The sequence below is a fragment of the Epinephelus fuscoguttatus genome, linkage group LG5 (genome assembly GCF_011397635.1).
Source record: "Epinephelus fuscoguttatus linkage group LG5, E.fuscoguttatus.final_Chr_v1".
NCBI classification, from domain to species: domain Eukaryota; kingdom Metazoa; phylum Chordata; class Actinopteri; order Perciformes; family Serranidae; genus Epinephelus; species Epinephelus fuscoguttatus.
Genome location: NC_064756.1, coordinates 2,807,866 through 2,828,485, shown reverse-complemented (window position 1 = coordinate 2,828,485; position 20,620 = coordinate 2,807,866). Strand labels below are relative to the sequence as shown.

Sequence of the window (20,620 nt, the reverse complement as noted above, 5' to 3'; positions counted from 1 at the left end):
CCGTTTATATTTGGGCTCTATCACAAAATGTGCAACTAGTTAAAAGAATTAAAAGTGAAGTTGTGATGTGTTGATTCAAATTTATTCTCTATAACATTTATAAATTCATTTTATAGTTGAAGTAATGCCAGTGTCTGTTAATATAACCAATATATGACCTGCAGAAGGAGCCCATGGAATAAATAAAGCTTGTCACCAAAGGAAATCATTTCTCAGATCACTTACTGTGTGAATCATTTTGTAGCAGCAGCAATCAGCATGATGAAACCATGTGAAGAACTACATGTTCATGTATGACTGTTAGCATGCTCACTTGAACATTTAGCATGTTAGCGTTCACTGTTAGCATGTACAGGTGAGCCTTACTTTGTGGCTATTAGGTTTTAAGGCTGGGTATCGCCACTGATTTCCTGAATCTATTCAAATTCGATTCACAAGGTGCCGATTCAATAAGATTTTCCAATTCGATTTTATATCGATTCGATTAGGGATTTTTCAGTTACAACATTGATTTTTGCTGAATGTTAAAGAGATTCTCAGAGAACTAATGTTGTAAATTTTACAATGGATTATTTAAAAAAGAAGAAATTCAGAGCAGGACTAAGAAAGAAGCAACAGTAATGTTAAAACAGCAGAGTCGCGATATTAACTCACCATCTCCAAACTGACCTTTCCAGACCTGCAAAATATCGCTCTTCCTTCTCTTCACGACTGTGGGAATTCTGAGTCTCTTAAAATGACATAACACATTTGTCAGTCATGAGCATCCCCGCCTGATAGCTGATATAACAGTGCCAAGCGCAATTTACGAGCAGCCTTAAATGCAGCATTTGCCATTCCAACATGCGCGCGTGCCCTCTACCGTTATTTTAAATGTAACGGTGACCGTTTGGTCCAGGAGAGACCACCGCTCTCAGCTGACCGTGTGACGGTACATGTCAGCGACAAAATAACCGACTCTTCCACTCAGAGCTCGTAAGTAGCGCAAACTTTAATTGTTAAATGTTAATTAATTAGCCAATTAATTAATTAATTAATCAATCAATTAATTAACAATAAGTTAGTTACACATAAAAGCCTCGAAAATCATGGCTGTATGCTGTTAACTGCTAATGTAAATGAACGTTAGCTAACATAGCGAATATTAGCATGTAACTGCTAGGTTAGCTAAACATTTAACGTTAGCTTTATGTTAGCTAGTAAGATAAGTCTGTTGGTGCTGAGTTGACGAACTAAAGGGACTAAAGATCGTCTGATAACATTAATGTTATACAGTTAGCCATGTGTAGCATAGCTAGCTAGCTAGCTAACGTTAGTTGTATTATTAACATGAAGGTGTTTTAACACCTGGAAAATATATATTTATACAAGATATCGTGGTGGTTTTATGGTTTTACTTTCTATCTTAGACATGAATATTATGTAACATATTCTGCAACTTAAGCAGCATAACATTTGTCAGTTTGTCACAATAGCATCTTTTAACATCTGTCTTAAGCAGACCGTGAAGATTAAGGAAAAAAATACAAGAAAACATGATGACAGACCAATGTTAGCACACACTAGCACCCTGTGATGCTACTGAGACACAAACAAACCTTTGTGATAAACAAAATACCTGTAATTCAAATGTCTAACGTTTGATTTCACGTTTGCAGCATCTTTACATAACACGACAACGTGAGAAGCAACACTAATGGAAGGAGAACCCAGTCTGCTAACACCTAACAAGAGAGTAATGAACATGATCAAGGGCCCTAAACAGACGACACCCCAAGAGGTGAGATAAACTTTCCTGAGGAAAAGTCTCTTAAATCAATTAAAAAAAAATACATGAGGTCATGTTGAGTTAATGAGAGCTCAGAAGATACAACATACTGACAGATACTGAGAAGAAAATACATACATTGGAATTATTGAACATAACATATAACATTTCTTAGAGGATGTTCCTACTATAAAGATACAGATTAAAATAATTGTCAACCTTGATGAAGATGAGAAAAATAAATATATGAACGAAATAAAATAGACCGAGGCAGAGTTATATATACATACATAAGAATTATGAAAGGTAAGTTAAAAATTAAAACACCAGACATACAAAATTTAACACATTTTAGCAAAAAACATCAAGATACAAATCAAGAATCATAATTCAAAACAAGAATTGAGAAAAGTTGACACTTTTTTTTTTTTCATTTTTTTAGTGACCAAGAAAACAACTTAAAATCATTAATAAACCAGTTAAAGGAGGGCGCACCATTCCTCCACCTGCCACAATGATTATGGTTTTTACCCATGAGAAAGATTATATTTATTATGTCAGAGACGGATCAATTCAAATGATCTATATAAAAAGATATCAAATGTTTGAATGTCATTAATCTTCAGTGATATCCAGTTTTTTTTATGTCAGACCAGAATCTTTGAAAGGTGGCATAAAAATGTGCACATGTGCTCTAAGGTAAAGAAACCCACTGCGGACAATACAATCATACCTTAAGGCTTTTATTTTCAGTGTCATAATATTACTTCTTAAATTAATTGGTCAGTAGGCTATCAATAATCAAGAAAACTTTTTACAGACTTTTTTTTGCAGATGTTCAAGGCCCAGCACACAGGTGAGGAGGTAACAGAAAAATACTGTCGTCTATTTAAAGATAGTGTTGCTGCTAAAGGGCCTTACTTTATTCTCTATAAGCTTATTTGTACAATATGAGTGCTTAAACTAAACAAGATACATACGTTGGTTTGGTGCCATGTGAAGTAGGGGTGAGTTCGTGTACAAAAATTTCTAAATGTTTAGAGTGGGTAATTTTTTTCGTGTAAACGTGTATGGGTTTCACCGCTGGGTGGTGCTATTGCATTATACCAGTAAAGCCCCAGTTATCTGAATACCAACCGAACTGGCCATTTAACCAACAGTTACAGGCCGCCACTCCGAAATATCGCCATTGTGACGGTCCGCCATCCCGAATTCTGGTCCCTGAGTCTACGGCTTGTAGAAGCCGTATTTCCCATGCATGTCAGTGATTTTCACTGGGGACGCATGCGAGTAATTCAGGCTGACATTACTTATTTATGTATGACAGTAACTTATTATTATTATTATTAGGTCTTATCAGAGTGGGCTACAATGAGTACTGGGCCATCAAATCATAACATCCGTGGAGAGAGAACACGGAATTGTGTGCGCTTTTATGCATGTGAGTTTAGGCGATCACGGATATTTGATGTGGGAAAGATGTAGCCAGATGTATTAGCTGTTTTTAAGCGGTACCGAGATACATGGCTCGTCCGTCCGTCTGTCCGTCTGAGTCATGTGCGGCACTTCACCACTGACCCGTGCGTAAAAGTGCAAACAGTTCCGTGTCCTCTCACTGCAGATGCTGTGATTTGATGGCCCGGTACTCATTGTAGCCCACTGGCGAACAACCCCCTTAACGAACGCGCCATTTTAATAGAACGGAGCATGTAGGCTACTGATAGTAGCTACTACTACTACTACTACTGATAATTAGTATCACCCCCCTCCCCCCTAAAAAAAAAAAAAAAAAGTTTTTCATGTACTAACTTTTCATAACCGTTTATGATCTCAAACACGTGTACACGGACTCACCCCTAATGTGAAGTGAATTAGCATTAATTTGAGGTGGTCCCCCAAAAGTCTAGGGCTGGCCCTGTATGCCAGAGTCCCTCTAATTAAGTATATAATGTTATTATGTCAAATTATGTCCTTTTCAAATACAGTGGACAGATAGATCCATTTTTCAATGTGTGATTAATGATTTATTGCGACTGGTCTTCTTCCCATTGCAACAGATGGAGCCTACACCTGCAGGTGGAGATGAATCGCCATCGAAAAAGAGAAAGACTCCCTCTTTGGAGCCAGCTGATTCATTTGAGGCCACAACTGTAGGTATGTGCAGTGTCACAGTGCACTGGCAGTCACACAAAATGCTGCTGGATCGGAAAATTACATTTCAGCCCACAAATGAATACAATACGATAACGCTGTGTTTTTATGTTAGAGCAAATGAAGGCATCAGCAGGCACACTGTGCTGTCACACTGCTGCAACATGAGCTCACAGCAAGTGTGTGTGATTGAAGTGACCCATCAAATAAGTTTCTTGTGAGAGGTGTGAAAGAGAAACAGGAGATGTGACAAATGCCTTGAATTTGATTGTTGTGTAAACACGTTATGTGAAGTGAATCATGTGATTCAGAACTGTAGCTGATATCTGTTCACTGCCTGTGCTCCATCCTGGTTTTAGACCAGTGAATGCCTCCACATCATATTTCAGTCACATGAAAAGAATAATGGAAGAATACTCATAATTCAGTTTGATTGTCAAGGTAAGTAAGTTTTTGCCACTGAGTGAATTTGCAGCATTTGACCTTGTTGTTTTGTTCTGTCACAGGTGCAGTCAGAGAGTTCAGCGTGCTGTTCTCAGAATTTTCTGAAGTGTTAAGGTCAGTCGTATTTCATCTGCTTGATTAGATTTTACAACGTGGTGACATACATGTGCTTAAAACCTTGAGAATATTTGCTCAAAGAATGAAAGGCTTAGGATCTTTCCATCTGAAAGTGATGATGATGATTTTAAAGGAGCTATATGTAAGAAATCTAAAGCAAATAGTCGTAAAATCCTCCTAATATGTCACAGAGACTAAGGAATAATGTTCATATAACATACTGATCTCACCGACAACAATAGTACAGCCAGAATATTTGCATTTAAAAAACATTTTTACGGTCCGCAAATCATGTTTATGTTTTGAATTTGTGTTTTGGCCTGTTGCGCCACCCACCGCCGTCTACCAGTCACGCAGTCAGTGGAGTCTCAGCATCAGTTACAGTTACGACTGAGCTACAGCAGCACGGCAAGCAGCATTAGCAGTGTCCCAGTACATAGCATTAGCAGCCGGCTCCTCCTCAGCTGTATCCCGGCAGCAGCGTTAGCAGCAGAGAAGCCGGACTTGCTTGAACGGTCCGCTGGAAAACCACAGATCAAGGATGCGGCGACGCAGCCCTGCCACGGCAAATCAGTCTCCAGCGTGGGGGGGGTGGACACGACTCGCAGCAGCATTTTGAATTTGAGTGCAGTAACTGTTTTGGACACATTCTTACATACAGCGCCTTTAAAGTTTACTAAATCAGTTTTTCTCCTGAACAAGAAAAAGGTGTGGCGACTACTGGACATGTTTTTGATGGATACACATGAAACTTAGGTCCTGTCTACATGCGTAGAGATATTTTTTAAGGGTCATATTCTTCTTTGATTTGGCCTCTCACCTACACCACAGACCATAAATAAAGATGGATGATGACAAAAGTGAAGCCTAAACATCTATATCGCCCCCTGGTGGCTGGCTGCAGTATAGGTCATAAAGCTAGCCCTCTCCATAGCCCTTTTTAGATAGGAGTTGTGCAAATTTGCAGGAAAGCCCAATCAGTCTTTTTTCAGCATTGACAGTATAAAAACAAAATCGGGGAGTGCAGCAAAATGCCACTTACCTACTTTTGTTTATACAGAATGTGCCTTTTTCGGGGCAATGGGGGGCGTGAGCAAGTAACAAAACGTGTAGCTCAGCGTGTGACGTAAACAGTGACGTGGGAGGGAAGCCGCGGCTGGTCAGTCCTTCGGCGATTCTCTCGTAAGTTTGCCCGTTCTTCACCGTCCCCGTCATCTGACGGTTAATGGCCTCTTCGTTTGCGAGGACAAGGAGGGCGCGCAATTCCTTGTCTCCCCAGTTGCTCATCTTTACAGTGTCTGTCAGGTTTGTGTTTCCCTCTTGCTACTAGCTGCTCGCTAATTCCTGCTATCAGCTGTTTCCTGTTTATCCACTGCCAGTGGCTCGCATGTGCGGTGTCATCAACAGCTCCTCCCACAAGTCATCAACAGCCCCTCCCACAAGTCATTAACAGCCCCTCCCGTTGCAGAAGGCTGCCTCGGTCTGTTTAAACTAAAAGGGTTCCGCCAATATGTCTACCCTACGAGGTGGAAAATTGGGCACCTCGGATCAACTCGCCAATCTGGCTCTGTGTGTCTAAACGCTCGCAGCTTGACGGCAAAACGGCCCAACATTCACAGAAAATCTGGCAGTGTAAAAGGGGCTCATGTTAGTGATTGGGCCAAACTAAAAACTTATAGCATTAAAATATGTCAGTGAATACTCTGCTGACATATTTTTATGTCGTAAAACAAAATGTGAAAGTCTCTTTATGTATTCACCACAGACCTCATTTCACACATCTTTACAAAAACACATTGGAGTCCCTTTGGAGTCATTTTCACTCTATAGAGTGGATAGAGAGATTTTGTAAAAAATGAAAGTTGTGTGGACAGAATTATTTTTCAAAACAGTGGGAACAAATATCTGTACACGTGTAGACGTTATTAAGACATTGGAGGTCTCAGAATCAGAATGCACAAACAGCTCATTTTTTCTTCTGTTGTCTTACAGAATTTCACTAAAACTAATAATCAGAAAGTAAAGCTCACCTGTTCATGCTAACAATCATGTATACATACAGTTCTTTCACATGGTTTCGTCATGTTGATTAATGCTGCTGAGAGATGTCAACGTACTGTTGATCACACAATTTAAATCAATCAACACACATTTGCTTCTTCACTCATACTGTCACAGTCACACTTCTTTAATGTCAGTATTTATGTCTTGGTGCAGTGAGAGAGCAGCAGATGATGCCACCAAGATGAAGGAGCTGGACTGCATTTTGACAGAAGCTAAAAACCTGGAGGCCCACCTGACGGAGAAGAAGAAGCTCCTGAAGCAAACACTGGATCAGATTTCTGGTAAACTGTAGGGTGGAGTCAGCTGTTCCCTGTGTTAAGAAGCAGACCTGTTTATTTAACTGAAGATAATCGGATGTGTAAGTACCTGTACTTGTATATTTTTATTACATCTTAAGTTTGTTGGTTGATCAGATTCAGCTAATATGTTTATGTTGTTCATTATTGCAGCCTTGCAACAATCTTTGTGTTGTTATTGGTGTGATGTTACAATGATGGAAACATTAACCAGTCCTGAGTTTACACAAGTCAGCAAGTTGAATATGCCCAGAGTAACACACAGCAGTGTGTGTTTGCTTGTTGCAGCAGCACAGCAGTTTACTTTTATTTATACTTAATCAAAGAGTCACTGAAACAGCTTCTCAGTGTGACAGCTGGCCCAGTTTCCTCTATTAGTTCTGCATATATACAGTTCAACATCTATTTTAAGACTTTCAAATTTTCAGATGTGGTTTGTTAAATTGGCAAACGTGCAACACATCATATTAAAATGTTTGTATTTAAAACTCATGGGATTAAAGGCATGATCATTTTCTATGAGTCATTCATGCAAAATTGTAATTTGAATGTGTCAGTGAAGATAATATAATCTTTATTTATAAAGTGCTTTACGTGTCAATAATTAAAAGAGACAAGACGTGAAAACAACAACTTTAAAAGAGCTGATAAAACACTTTGGTTTATAAAAACTGAGGAAATAAAGACAGTTTAAATAAACTTAAAACTCAAGTAAAATCAGGAAAGGCTTTCTGATAAAATATGTTTTAAGAAGAAATTTAAAAGCGATCACGGACTCGACCGACCTGATGTCTGATTTCCTCGGGCAGATTGTTCCAGAGCCTCGGGGCCCTGACCTCTGGAACAGACAAAAGACCTCTGCTGCCCGAGGACCTCAAAGTACGTCCTGGCGTCCACGGTACAAAGAGGTCAGAGATATATCTGTTACAGAGACCATAAAGAGCCTTAAAAGTAATCAGTGAAATCTTAAAATCTATTCTAAAACATACTGGGAGCCAGTAAAGAGGCTGAAACTGGAGTGATGTCATCACGTCTCTGGCATCTGAATTCTGAACAGTTTTTGACTCAGGCAAGACAACACCATACACCTTTCTGCCTTCTTTATTATATTCATTCTTCCAAACTCTGATGACATCGTCTTGATTACCTGTAAATGATCTCTCTCTGGTTCATGTTGCTGCTTCATGGTTTCATTTCACACTGAAATAATCCACTTTGCTGCCACAGGGCCGCAGCAGTAATCTGCAGTTAAACCCACCACTTCAGCAGCTTCATCCCATATCCACTTTACTCACAGCGGAGTTCTAATCTCACTTTGTATAATCCCATTGATTTAATATGCTGAGGTTGTGGCAACATGAAGGAGACACGCAGCGTCCATGACAGTCAGATCGTTTTATTCTCATTAAAAGAGACATTTCTCATGTGCGAGAAACATCTTAATCCACATCTGGGATCTGTCACTTTTAGAGCTGCTCAGAGCTGGAATTATGGGCTTGGACTGGCAGCTGGAGAGGTGCCAGTTTGCCTCCTTGGTGCTGCTGAGGTGCTCTTGAGTAAGTCACTGAACCTCACCTGCTTGAGGCGCCTGTCCAAGGCAGCCCCCTCACTCTGACAGCTCCCCATTGAATGCATGTACAAGTCCTGTTTGTGCATGTGTGTATTTAGGGCCTGTGTGTGTAACAGAGCAGGAAAAAAAACGGAACTTCCCCACTGGGTTTGATAAAGTTTATTTTCTTCTTCTTCTTCTTCTTAAAAGGTAGGCTACAGCTACATCTTCTACAGCAACATACTGCTGCCACCATGACAAACTAATATTTGCTCACTTTCTTGTTTTAATGTGACATTTTTAATTAATAATAAACATGTTTAAAGCCTCCCTCCAGTCATTTTTGCTTCTTGTTTAACAGTTGACGTTCTTAAACACTAACCAAGCCAAACCTAACACTTAGCCCAGCCCAGCCCTAACTAATCCTGATTAGCATATTCTTTAACCTCAGCTAAATATGTTCATCTTTTCAAGCTCAAGCATTTCTGTTTGACCCATTTAATGTATTCAATAGATTTTGGATTTCAATATTTTTTTACACTTCAATTAAATGTGTTCAATGACATTTGGTGGGAGAGAATTTATACACAGTAAAATGTGTTGACTGAGCAGGCGACATGAAATAAGACAAGTTGATCTACAGGAGTAAAGGTCCATCCATCCATTTTCAACTGCTTATCTGAAGTCGGGTCATGGGAGCAGCAGGCTGAGCAAAGCACCCCAGACGTCCCTCTCCCCAGCAACACTTCCCAGCTCCTCCTGGAAGACCGTGAGGTGTTCCCAGATGAAATATGTAATCCCTCCATTGTGTTCTGGGTCTGCCCCGGGGCCTCCTACCTGTGGGACGTGCCTGAAACACCTTCAACGAGAGGCGCCCAGGAGGATCCTGATCAGATGTTGAACCACCTCAACATGAAGGAGCAGCGGCTCTACTCCGAGCTCGCTCCAAATATCTGACTCCTCCCCCTATCTCTAAGGCTGAGCCCAGACACCCTACAGAGGAAACTCATTTCAGACGCTTGTATCTGTGACCTCATTCTTTCAGTCACTACCCAGAGCTCATGACCATAGGTGAGGGTTGGGACGGAGATGGAGCAGTGTAACTGCAGAGCGACACAGACACACCACCACACAGGTACATGATGTAATAAGGGAACATAATCAGGTCGACATGTTGTGACCAGTCATATGTCTGACACATGCAGGACTTGTATGAATCAGACAGAGCAACTAGACTGCATTAACTGGGGATCATTGGACGTCAGTGAGTCATCAGATTATATCAGAGTAACGTAATCCTTTCAAACAAACACACACTGTGTCTGACAGAAAGAGCCCCCTGAAGTTGTCTCCGACCTCTCAGTCCTGGTGTCAGACCTCACTGTTGACTAAAAGTCAATTTCTTTGCATTCATTTCATTCCTGATCCAGACACTCTGTTAAGAACTGTTTCACCTCGTAAATATAGACGTCAAAACTGTTTTAAACACAGAATTATGGAATTTAAACAAGTTTATAAAGATGTGATTTATCATGATTAACTATTAGAATTCAGTGATTATTCTTGATTTTAAAAACTAATTGTTTGACAGCCCCAATATATATAACTATTTGTCTCTTGCCTCCAGCCATTGAGATAGATTTGTTTTAATTTTCTTGAGGTGCTCGAGCACCTGCTCCCAAAAATGTCTGTGCACAGGACTACTAGTACGGGAATAAGTCCAGTCAGTGTAACTCAAAAATGTGCCCAACCCAGGAGGAATTGCATTAGTAATGTTTAATAGTTTTTATTGGTTCTAACACCCTCCTGCATCATATATTCAAAGTTTACCTTCATGGATTTAATGGGACATTGTTTTGTCAGGGTCAAAAGCAAATCAACATTTTACAGTTATGTGATCTGGGTGAAATGATAGATATTAATATTGGAGGGTCTCTGTACATATTTCCAACATATTTGGTATCTCTCTGAAGTTTGTGGGGTCAATCTTGTCAATAAAACACTTTATAAGAGAAAATTCTGATCATGTATTATACCTGTATTTAAAGGACTACTACCCAACAACCATTTTATTTTTTGCCAAATTTTCCACTCACAGTTTGTGCCACACTTCTTCTGTAACTTAAGTGGGTATAAATGATTCTGTATACTTCATATCTATAACATCATTATTCACTAGTCCATAGCCATTGGTAGCTTTGTCACCTTCTACCTATGCCAGTCCTCAATGCCTATGTGCAGTTTCACATAGATTGACCACGTCAGTGAGTAGAAAAACGTGGGACAGACAGAATGACTGACTGACAGAATGACACACTGACAGTTTCCGTGATTATGTACAGCATACCATACCATGACTTAGTCATACCAAACATTAGAAACAACACCAACATTGGCCACAGCGATCGGTGGCATTTTAGCCATTTTGAAGCATTTTTCTGTTGTTATAGCGCCACCCAGTTGCCAATTAGAGTTAAATTTCTCCAGTCACCTTGAGGCGTCCTGTTCTACATATCTACCAAGTTTAGTAAAAATCCATATGGCGGTTAGGCCTAGATAAGAAATGAGCTCTCTAGCGCCCCCATTTTGTTTGATGGGCTCAATAATGGAGGGGTCCCCTCAGATTATGTGTGGTCATATGCCTACAAAGTTGCGTGGTGATGGGTGAAACCCTTGAGATGTTATACATCTTTATGTGATGAGCCACGCCCTCCGCAATATTCATTGCCTTATAGAAGCTCAGTTTTAGGAAGTTTTCCAACTTTTGCCAAGTGGGAACTTTAGATATTGCTCCCTAGATTATGTTCACCCAGTTTCATGCAGATCGCTCAAACTTCCTAGGAAGAGATCCATTTGAAGTGTTTTTCAAAAAATTCAATCATCATCAAAAATCTATATAAGCGGAAGTTATGGGTTCTTGAGGCAAATGTGTTCCTCATGAGGAGAGGCATCTCTGTGCAAAGTTTCATGTCTCTACGACATACGGGGCATGAGATATGCCCATTCAAAGTTTGACATTTCAATCAGTTGCTATAGCAACCCCCTTTGGCCAATTGATGTAATATTGCTTCATTGGCATCCTCCCATGATGATGGTGTTTTATGGGCCCAGGTCAGAACTCTAGTTCTAGTTTGGTATAATGAAAAACTCTTTATCTGTAGATGATATTTCAACATAATAAGCCTCCCACGTGGCAGCTTTCATTGACAAACACGTTTGTATGTGCAGAAAACTGAATGATAACATGCTTTATAACCTAATTTTACTGACTTTGGATTTAAGAAAAGGTCGCTTTGGGGTACAGGTACCTCCTAACTGCACATATACATTCAGGACAGGTCGTATCTGATGGTTATATGTGGAAAAGTATCCTAAAAATTTAATATTAGGACATAGATTACATTAAAATATCATGTTCTGTGACACAGTGGCCTCAAATTTGGAGCCTTGAATGTACATTGATCCACTAAATGTATCATGGTTTACTTTTAATATGTTATTTGGACGTCCCAAGAGATCACTAAAAGACCTTGAATGATTGCTACTACAGTTTTCCTTGTGTCAAACCACAGGTTGACTGGACTAAATGGTATTGCAGGCTACAGAACATTGGAAGAATAATTGATGAGTAGGTTTGAGGTTAGGAGTGTCGTCCTTTCCCACATTCCCATGGTGTGTGAACGCGTCATGAGGAGCATCACGGCCGGTAGAAGGAGCTCTTCAGTCTTACCTAATCCACCAAGCAAACATACACAAACATGGCGATATCACAAGCGGGCAAGATGCAGTCTCGGTGCTCCTTATATTTATTATTCCTCTCGGTTGCAGGAATCAGCTCCTCCACCCTCCACCTCCACCCGGAGCGGCGCCACATGCTGCCGCAGAACACAGGCTTCTTCACGATAGAGGCAAACGAGGGTTTCCCAGCCGGAGATGGAGGAGGCGCCGCGGCTCCAGCGCTGCCTCTGGCCGCTCGGAGAGCCGCTGAAGGCGGGTTGGGCTCCGGCGCCCATCCGCCGCATCGAAGCCGCCGGAGCCCTGCTGAATCGACCATGCCAAAGGTGTACGGGAAGGTAATGTAACGCACCCCGGCCGTAGTAACGTTACTCTGCTACATCTGCATACTGAGCATCACCCCTCACTGTCCTTAGCTGGCGAGGATGTGTTGCAGAAATTACGCAAGCCCCAGTGTTGTTTTCTGAGTCCCATCATCTCCTGCACCTTATGTTGGAGTAGCCTCACTGTTGCATGGAGAGACAAGGACGCAAAGTGTCCTGTTTAACCTCAGAGCTACAAAGCGTCAAGGATTCACCTCGATGCTTCACAACCTCACAGCTTCCGAAATGTGTGATATTATAATGAACTCACAAACCTGCTTCACCTTCTGTGTGTTAGTCCAACCTGTCTGCAGCTCCTGGACTCTCACATGCAGACATCACAGTATAAAGGGAGAGCTATGAAGCGTCCACGCAGATTAAATGTGATGCCGAAGTCACCAGAAAACCCCCACGGTTCTGAAAAGGTATTTGTGTCTGTGCTAGTAGGCACGTCTGCCCGCAGATAAACAAGGAAACCAAATAATGTGGTTTTGTTATAGAGGTTCTGAACAGCAGGTAAGTCAGGCAGGAGAGTGGTGCTAATAGGGAGAGACAAATGGTCCGAGCTGTTGTTGTCTTTAACCAGCTGTCTGCTGAGGATGTGTGCTGATACTGAATATAAAAGTTAGTGTGAAGATAGTTTCTCAGACCCTGCAGACATGAAGTAGCCAGACTGTTCAGCCAGACTTCAGTCAAAATATTTATAATTTAGTCGCCTCTCTGTCATCTGTCTGTACTGGAAGCTACACACCTGATTGACGGTGACAAGCAAGTAAAATTTTCTCCATCGCTCCATCATGGATTGCTCCTAAAATAAAGAACAGTGGGTCTAATGATAAGCCAGTGTTCAAAATGGTCTGTGTGTGTGTGTGTGTGTGTATGAATCCCTGTCGGACAGTCCCAAAAACAAATGTGCGTATGATCTCCAACCTGTCTTTAATCCCTCCAGATCAAATTTGTGGCTGCTGCTGTCATATTTCGACACAAAGAGAGCTGCTCTGAAATACCTCGTTTATAATTTCCAGTTGAACTCTTTCAGTAGTGTGCTAGTCGTTACATTCAGCTCTAGCTCCCACTTCTCTTTATATCCAAGGTGTTTTGTGACTCATGTCATTGTAAACATTTGTGTATTTGTGGGATGATTTTTGTCTTTTCTTCCATTATCCTTATTGAAAACGTTCTATGGGGATAGGTTGATGATTCCCGATGTGACATTACATAATCCCTCACTTGTAAATATCTGTAAGAATCTTTGGAGCGTGAACCCAAATTATCCTGTAATTACTGAAGTGATTTCAAAATTTCCTCTTCAAACATTTGGTCTGTTGTAATCAGGCTTGTCTCTGCCCACTCCATAAACCCAGCGTCTAATTCACTCTGCAGGAAATCCACATTATGAAACAGCTTTACTTTAACAGAGTGACATCTGCTGTTGTCAAATAAAAATGGATTTGTGGTAAATTATATCAAAGTGGGGTTCAATAAATCAGACTCCCACAGTCATGGAAAACCTGGAAAGTCATTGAATTTTGTTGTTTGTAATGAAATTAGTTGTTACAGTAATCCTCCAGGGATAATCTTCCACGCAGTGGTGTAAGGTAGTTGCGACAGGCCTCGGTGCAGGCTTTTATTGCGCCCTTTCCACTGTCACTCTTTGCCGTGGCAAGTCAAGCCGTGCCACGCAGATTTGCGTATCCATTATCAGTTTAGATGCGTCATTCCACGGGAGCCACGGCAAAGACAGACCATCTCCAGAGTAGGTCCAAAAGCTGGGCTGCCCACCCTCAAGCTGGTAGCAGTGACATCTCGCCAACTGCAGCCAGCCCCGCCTCTCCCCCTCAAACAAGCTTGTGTGTTGCAAGACTCCACTCTCCTCTGTGAGGGGCCGAGTGCCAGGTTTTGTTCCTAAACTAGCTGCTATGTATCATCTCGTCTCATCACATGATCAAAAAGAGTATGAGAGATATGTATATATATATATATATATACATATCAGAAAATATAATGTTAATTGAATAGTTTTTATAGTTCATGTAGAATAAGATTATCATTTTGTTATTGACTTCTACTGACTATGATGATGATGAAGATGGCATTTGCCTTTTCAGTGATATAAAGCAAATGGCAACACTTTATTTGAACACAGGCGTCTTTCTCAGGTGGCAATCTGAATCTCTTGCAGAGGCCAGCTCTCCACCCAACACATTGTGGGCCCCCGACCCTGTGGGCCCCAGTGCAACTGCACTGCTATACTGTCTGTATTTACACCCCTGCTTCCACATAATGTGATTTAACGGCATATATAAGTTAGCCGCTGATATAGGGCTCTAATATGCCTCAACTTAACATGGGACACCCAAGGAAAAGTAAGACAGATTAACTCAGACAACTTACAAGTGGAAAACTTGCACTGTTCCCATTTTCCATGACTTACACCAGCCAAGCCTTCTGCTGTTAGATGTTTGGTGTATTTGTGACGTAGTGTGGTGGTGTTTGTTGCGGGAAGTGAGACTCTCCTGTGTGTGTGTGTGTGTGTGTGTGTGTGTGTGTGTGTGTGTGTGGAAATGTACCGTAACCAGGTCGGCAGGTGCAGCAAACATATTGAAACGCATGCTTCAGTGACATTAAAGTTGCATCATGGGTCCTTTAAAAGTCAGGGAAAAGGTTTGAAATGTTGTTCATGAAAATGTGTGGGAACCCTGAATAATGCGTGATCTCATGAAATTAAGAAAGCTTAAGTAGGGTTTGGTGTGGTGTGGTTTGTGTGGCGTCTCCACACATGATAGAACACGCCACATCAGTGCCGGCTCGAGGTCACTGACCCTATTTTATCTGAATTTATAAGCAAATATTTTCCTCCCTGTTTGTACCTTTGCACCAGTTCAGCAGCTGCTGCCAGTGTTTGTCCAGACTCTGTCCGAAATCATCTGTTTGAACATGTTAAACTCAGGACAACACTTGGTTAGATCTAATTACCTTTCTGTCTTTATGAATCCATGCTTGGTGTCACGGTAACACCCCCCCCCCCCCTCTGTCCTGCTCAGTGTGATGCAGCGCTGTTTGCTGAGGAGCAGTCCAGTGTTGGTTTACAGCACTTGAATATGATTATTGGCTGTGGTGCAGTCATTCATTAGAAGGACCGCTCATCCAGCAGTCTGACATCTTCACTGGACTGTTGCACTCAGCCATTATTAAGCTGATGAACACACTCGGGCAAAACCATGCAGGAAGTAAAACATCTCAGAACAAATCTGCTGAAGAGCTCAGTGACTACAGAAAATAATCTGATCTTATGGAACAAGTTTGTTTTGGACTCACTCCCTCTGGACTTTAGCTCTTTGTTTCTCACTTCTGTTTCTCTTCTCGCGTGCTGAGCTGAACTGACAATTAGAGATTTCATCAGAGCTGTACCTGACTCACGATAATGTCAGTCCGATCAGATTTGGCTGTTTGAATATTCCACAGTTTGTTTGTTTTTTCTTCCATAGAAAGTTTAAACTTTGAACCGGGCTCAGTGGGATGTTCAGTGTGACAGCGGTATCCATGTGATATAGTAAACAAGCTAATGGTGAGATGTGCAACAACAGTTTCCGAGCCTAGACATCAAATTATCGCATTAATCTTTGAGCTGTAAATTCACCACTTCTAAGCAGAAGAGAGAAGATAATGTTGTCTCCTTAGGGGCCTCAAATTCATCGTTTTAATGTAGACGCCAGAGCGACACCAACCTCGGCACGCACGTGTTCCCAAGTGGCTATTTTTCAGGGTGCGAAGACTGCGCCCTGAGATACACCAAGTTACACTTTTGGAATAGTCAGGTGATGAGGACCGACCAGTCACAGCCAACAGATATCTTTTCCATCATGGAGAAGTTGATGATTTTAGTGCAGAGCTGTCAGAGCTTTACATCTGTCTCACAGACGATAGACCGACACACAAATGGCACGTGGAAGAAGATCAGCTCTGCACTCAGGATTTTAGGTAAATAAGTTAAGATACGGTGCTGGTTATGGCTGCTTAGCAACCTCAGACACAACCTGCCGCCACGCTCTCGAAAGCTGGCACAAGAATTCCCAGCAGTTAAAGATGCAGCATGTGTACGGCCCCTTATGGTGGAAAGTTTCTCCTCCTCCGTGCCGCTGCATTGTGTCTGCAGCTGTCTGTACCAAAGAGTAGCGTGAAAGTAGAGAGCACTCACTCCGCAGCAAAATCTAGGGACCAAAATGTCCCCAAAAGTACACTGATAAGCAGAAAAACCTCAGACTGCTTGACTTGAAGCAATCTCATTCAACTGAGAAGTCCCCGACTGATGAGTCGAAACTCCAACTTTCAAGGGACAACCCAAGATTTCAGTCTGGCTCCACCATCGCTGGTCTAACATGCTGAATCAGCCTTAAAAAACCTGATGGAGGTGTAACTGTGTGGGACATCCTGCACCAACGAGGGCGACAGATGCTCAGCAATGGTCCAACATGACCGGCGCCTGACCGTCAGCTTGGCGTGTCAGGTTCTTCACACTGGGAGCAGAGTCTCTCCTCCTCTGGCAGCCAGCTCTGTCTATGCACTCTCTTGCTAGTGAGGCTGCGCTCACTGAGTCTGTTCACTGTCGAAGCTTTTCTTAATGTAGGTTTTTTTGAACTGCAGTCGGATCATTTGCTGATGTAAAGTCTCTTTTTTAAAAGTCAGATAATATTTTAATTTACTCTGTTTTTCTTCTTGTTTCCTTTTTGTTTGTAGTGATTTGGCTGGTGCTGTGATCCCGAGGCTGTGTGAGGGTGTGTTGGGTTGTCTGGACAGAGCCTCAGGACCAGCTGGCTGAGGGGAGTCTCACCTGGCTTTAGCTCTTAGGGCTGTGTGAGGGTATGTGCTGGGGTCACTAGTTTTTAGGAGAAACTTAATTGCTCTTATTTGCATTTTCAGTATGAGGGTGTATTAGCCAAGTTCTGCTCTACAGGCATTGTTAGACGTCTTTTGAGGCTGGGTAACACAAGCTTGTACTGTAGAGATAGGCGTACAAATGATTAAGGAGGACAGAGAATAAAGAGAAACAAACAGTGTGTGTGTGTTAGTCATGTTTGTACGTCTGTGTTTGACAAACCCAGAATGAGCTTGACAGAGGAGAAGAGGGAAGTGTCTCTCTCCGTCATCAGCCTGCTGTCTCACGCTGACCGCTGCTTCCTTGTCTGATAACAGTCGTAGCCCAAACACAGCCAGCAGGACAAATGGCCTCCAAAGACTCAGATCAGGATCGGGTTTCAGCGCCTGTGAAAAACGCGCCTGCCGGAGGTTGTTATTAAGTGCTTAGCTTGTCAAGTGTTTGTTCCTCGGCTTGTTCTCCCTGTTGGCTTGTACGAGTTGTTAAGGAGCTTCAGCAGGCGTCGTAATTATGAGAGATAATGGCCCGGTCTGAGCGGGGTGCAGTTTACATACTTCATCATGCATCCATCTGACTTCAGCCTGGTGCTGTCACTGATGAGCATCTCCTCTGTTGCTGAGCATGTGCAGGGTTTGTTCCTGGTTTGAGTCCCTGCTACCAGCAGGACTCCAAATTAACTTCTTCCTCTGTGTCCCGAATCCTACTTTCATCTGTCCCAGATTTAACAACCCAAATTGAAGTTTTGTTCATCTGCCTATAACATTTCTCTTTTCTTAATCCACCATGAACTGTGTGAAACACTTCATCTCTGTTTGTTAAGTGAAATATTTCATTAGGCTGGGCTACAGGTGTTTCTGTATCCATGGTGAGGATGAGAAACTTTATAAAGATGGAACCTTTTGCAGCGTCGTCGTGTCTCTTAATTTTCTCTTAATTTTCTCTAAATAGAAAAACTAAGAGAACTCCAGATCCCATTTGATCATAAGTCACCTTTCAGCAAAGGTAACGTCCCTTAAACACTGTGTAAGGGCAAGTGTGGTGCCGTGTGCAAAAGCTCTGAGACATGACCTAGACTGGGAGAGATGGCACCAAACAAAAGCTGCAAGAAGACGAAGTTCTGCTGAAGTGAAATTGACGTACACTGCAGATTATTTCCAGGAAGTTACGATATATAACTGTAATATTTCACAATAAATGACATGATTATCCTCACAGGCTTTTACAGTGGTATTTAACCAAAATTTATTGTGAAATTCATGAGGTAAATGTAATTTTACAGGAGCATACTGCTAAATCACAGTAATATGCAGGTATAACTCTGAGATCACAGTACACAGCTGTCAGCTTACAACAATAATTTACTGTAAATGTACGAATATATAAATATTTTAAATTGTTCTGTTGCTGTTACAGGAGAATAAAAAATGGCAAAACATTTTGATGCCATAAATGTCATGTTAGCAGCAGACTAACTACACATCAGTCCACGATCAGCCTCCTTAGCTCTTTGGCTGGACAGAAGAGACTTGATGATCACTAAAATTAGGTGGGAAAGAAAGTGGATATATCAATATTGGTATTGGTTATCAGTCCAATAAGTTGTTATATACAGTGGTGGAAAAAAGTTTTCGGACACCCTTAAAATTTTACACAATCTCAAATATTATCATGAAATATTTGTGGAAAAATCTTTTTTGTGTTTCAAAAGGTGTGGCTGCATTAGACAGATACAAACAAATACAAATTCTATTTTTTTGTTTATTGTTTACAAGAAAAACTAACAAAACTAAATTCTTGACAGTTTCAATATGTCAGTTCTCAACATTGTCGGTATCAAAGTCAACAAATAACAGAGAATGTGTTCAAAACTGAACAAAAAATAAATAAACCATCACATCATCAAATTAATATTTAGTAGTCCTGCCATTGGCACGTAGTAGAGCTCTAATCCTGGCTGGCATGTTCCCCATGAGCCTTTCACACTGTTGAGGGGTAATCTTGTCCCATTCTTCTTGAATCACTGCTTTTTATTCTTCTAAATTCTTTGGTTTATGCTTTGAAACAGACCTTTTGATAATCCACCACAGATTTTCAATGGGTCTCATGTCCAGGGATTGAGCTGGCCACTCTAAGACCTGGATACTGTGCTCCTGCAGCCAAGTTCTACTGGCCTTGGATGTGTGGCAAGGGGCATTATCTTGTTGAAACATCCAGTTTTTACCTCAACAGAACAGTGCACGCGCAGAAGGGAGCATGTGGGTTTGGAGAATGGTACAATACTTGGTAGAGTTCAATGTGCCATCACAGACAGTGAGATGACCAACACCAGCAGCACTCATGCATCCCCAAACCATGATACTGCCTCCACCATGCTTGACAGTAGGTACTGTACATGCTGGAGATAATGCTTCGCCTGGCCTTCTGCGTACCCTCACATTAGTAGGAGGAAGATAAAGCTGGAAACTGGACTCATCTGACCACAAAATCTTCTTCCAGTTCCTGGCTGTCCAGTTCTTGCGTGCCTGGGCCCAACGACGCCTTGGCTAACCTCTGTCTCTCATTGATCAGGGGCTTCTTGATAGCCTTGTAGGACCTTAAGCCATGATCTAAAAGTCGGCCACGTACAGTGCGGGTGGAACACTGGACACCAGTTTGGTTTGACCACTGCTGCTGAAGCTCCTGTGATGTCAGTTGGCTGTTTTGCCTGCACATGCGGATCAGGATGCGGTCATTTCTTGCTGAAGAAACCCTTGGACACCCAGATCTTGGTTTGTCTTCCAAGCTGTTGGTTCGTCTGTATTTCTGCAGAGTGTATCCAACTGCTGAAGGACTGCATCTGCACTTCCTGGCTATCTGGCGGCAGCTGTACCCTTCCTGGCTGAGAATCTTTATCTTCAGGCGTGTTTCCTGCGTTAGGTTCCTTGTTTTAGCCATTTTTGTGTCTGAAGAACTTTCAAATGTGCTGGCTTTATGTAGACACGAAGCTTGGCAACAAAAATTGTGTCTTTTAATAAAAAGAACGACCTTCATCACTGGTACCAAAATGACCCAATACTCAAAATTTCTTATGTATTTTTATGGAACCAATCAATTTTAAGTTTTTAATGGCTTTTTTAGGATTTATTTAGTATTTTGGCTGTGACTGTACTAAAAGAAATTGCACTTGAAGACCTAAGAGTGATTCTTAATGCAATATTTCACAAATGCATGGGGTGTCCGAAAACTTTTTTCCACCACTGTATTGGAATAGTGGGTATT

General features: G+C 41.6%; 1 protein-coding gene across 1 annotated transcript in view; it reads left to right on the top strand.

Annotated features, from left to right (window-relative positions):
* Positions 1 to 12,097: 12,097 nt before the first annotated feature.
* sorl1 (sortilin-related receptor, L(DLR class) A repeats containing) overlaps positions 12,098 to 20,620 on the top strand; it is a 123,034-nt gene continuing 114,511 nt past the window's right edge. The window contains exon 1 of the mRNA XM_049575786.1: positions 12,098 to 12,462. Coding sequence (XP_049431743.1) covers positions 12,148 to 12,462 — 315 coding nt within the window. The 5' untranslated portion in view covers positions 12,098 to 12,147. The remainder of the gene's footprint in view (positions 12,463 to 20,620) is intronic.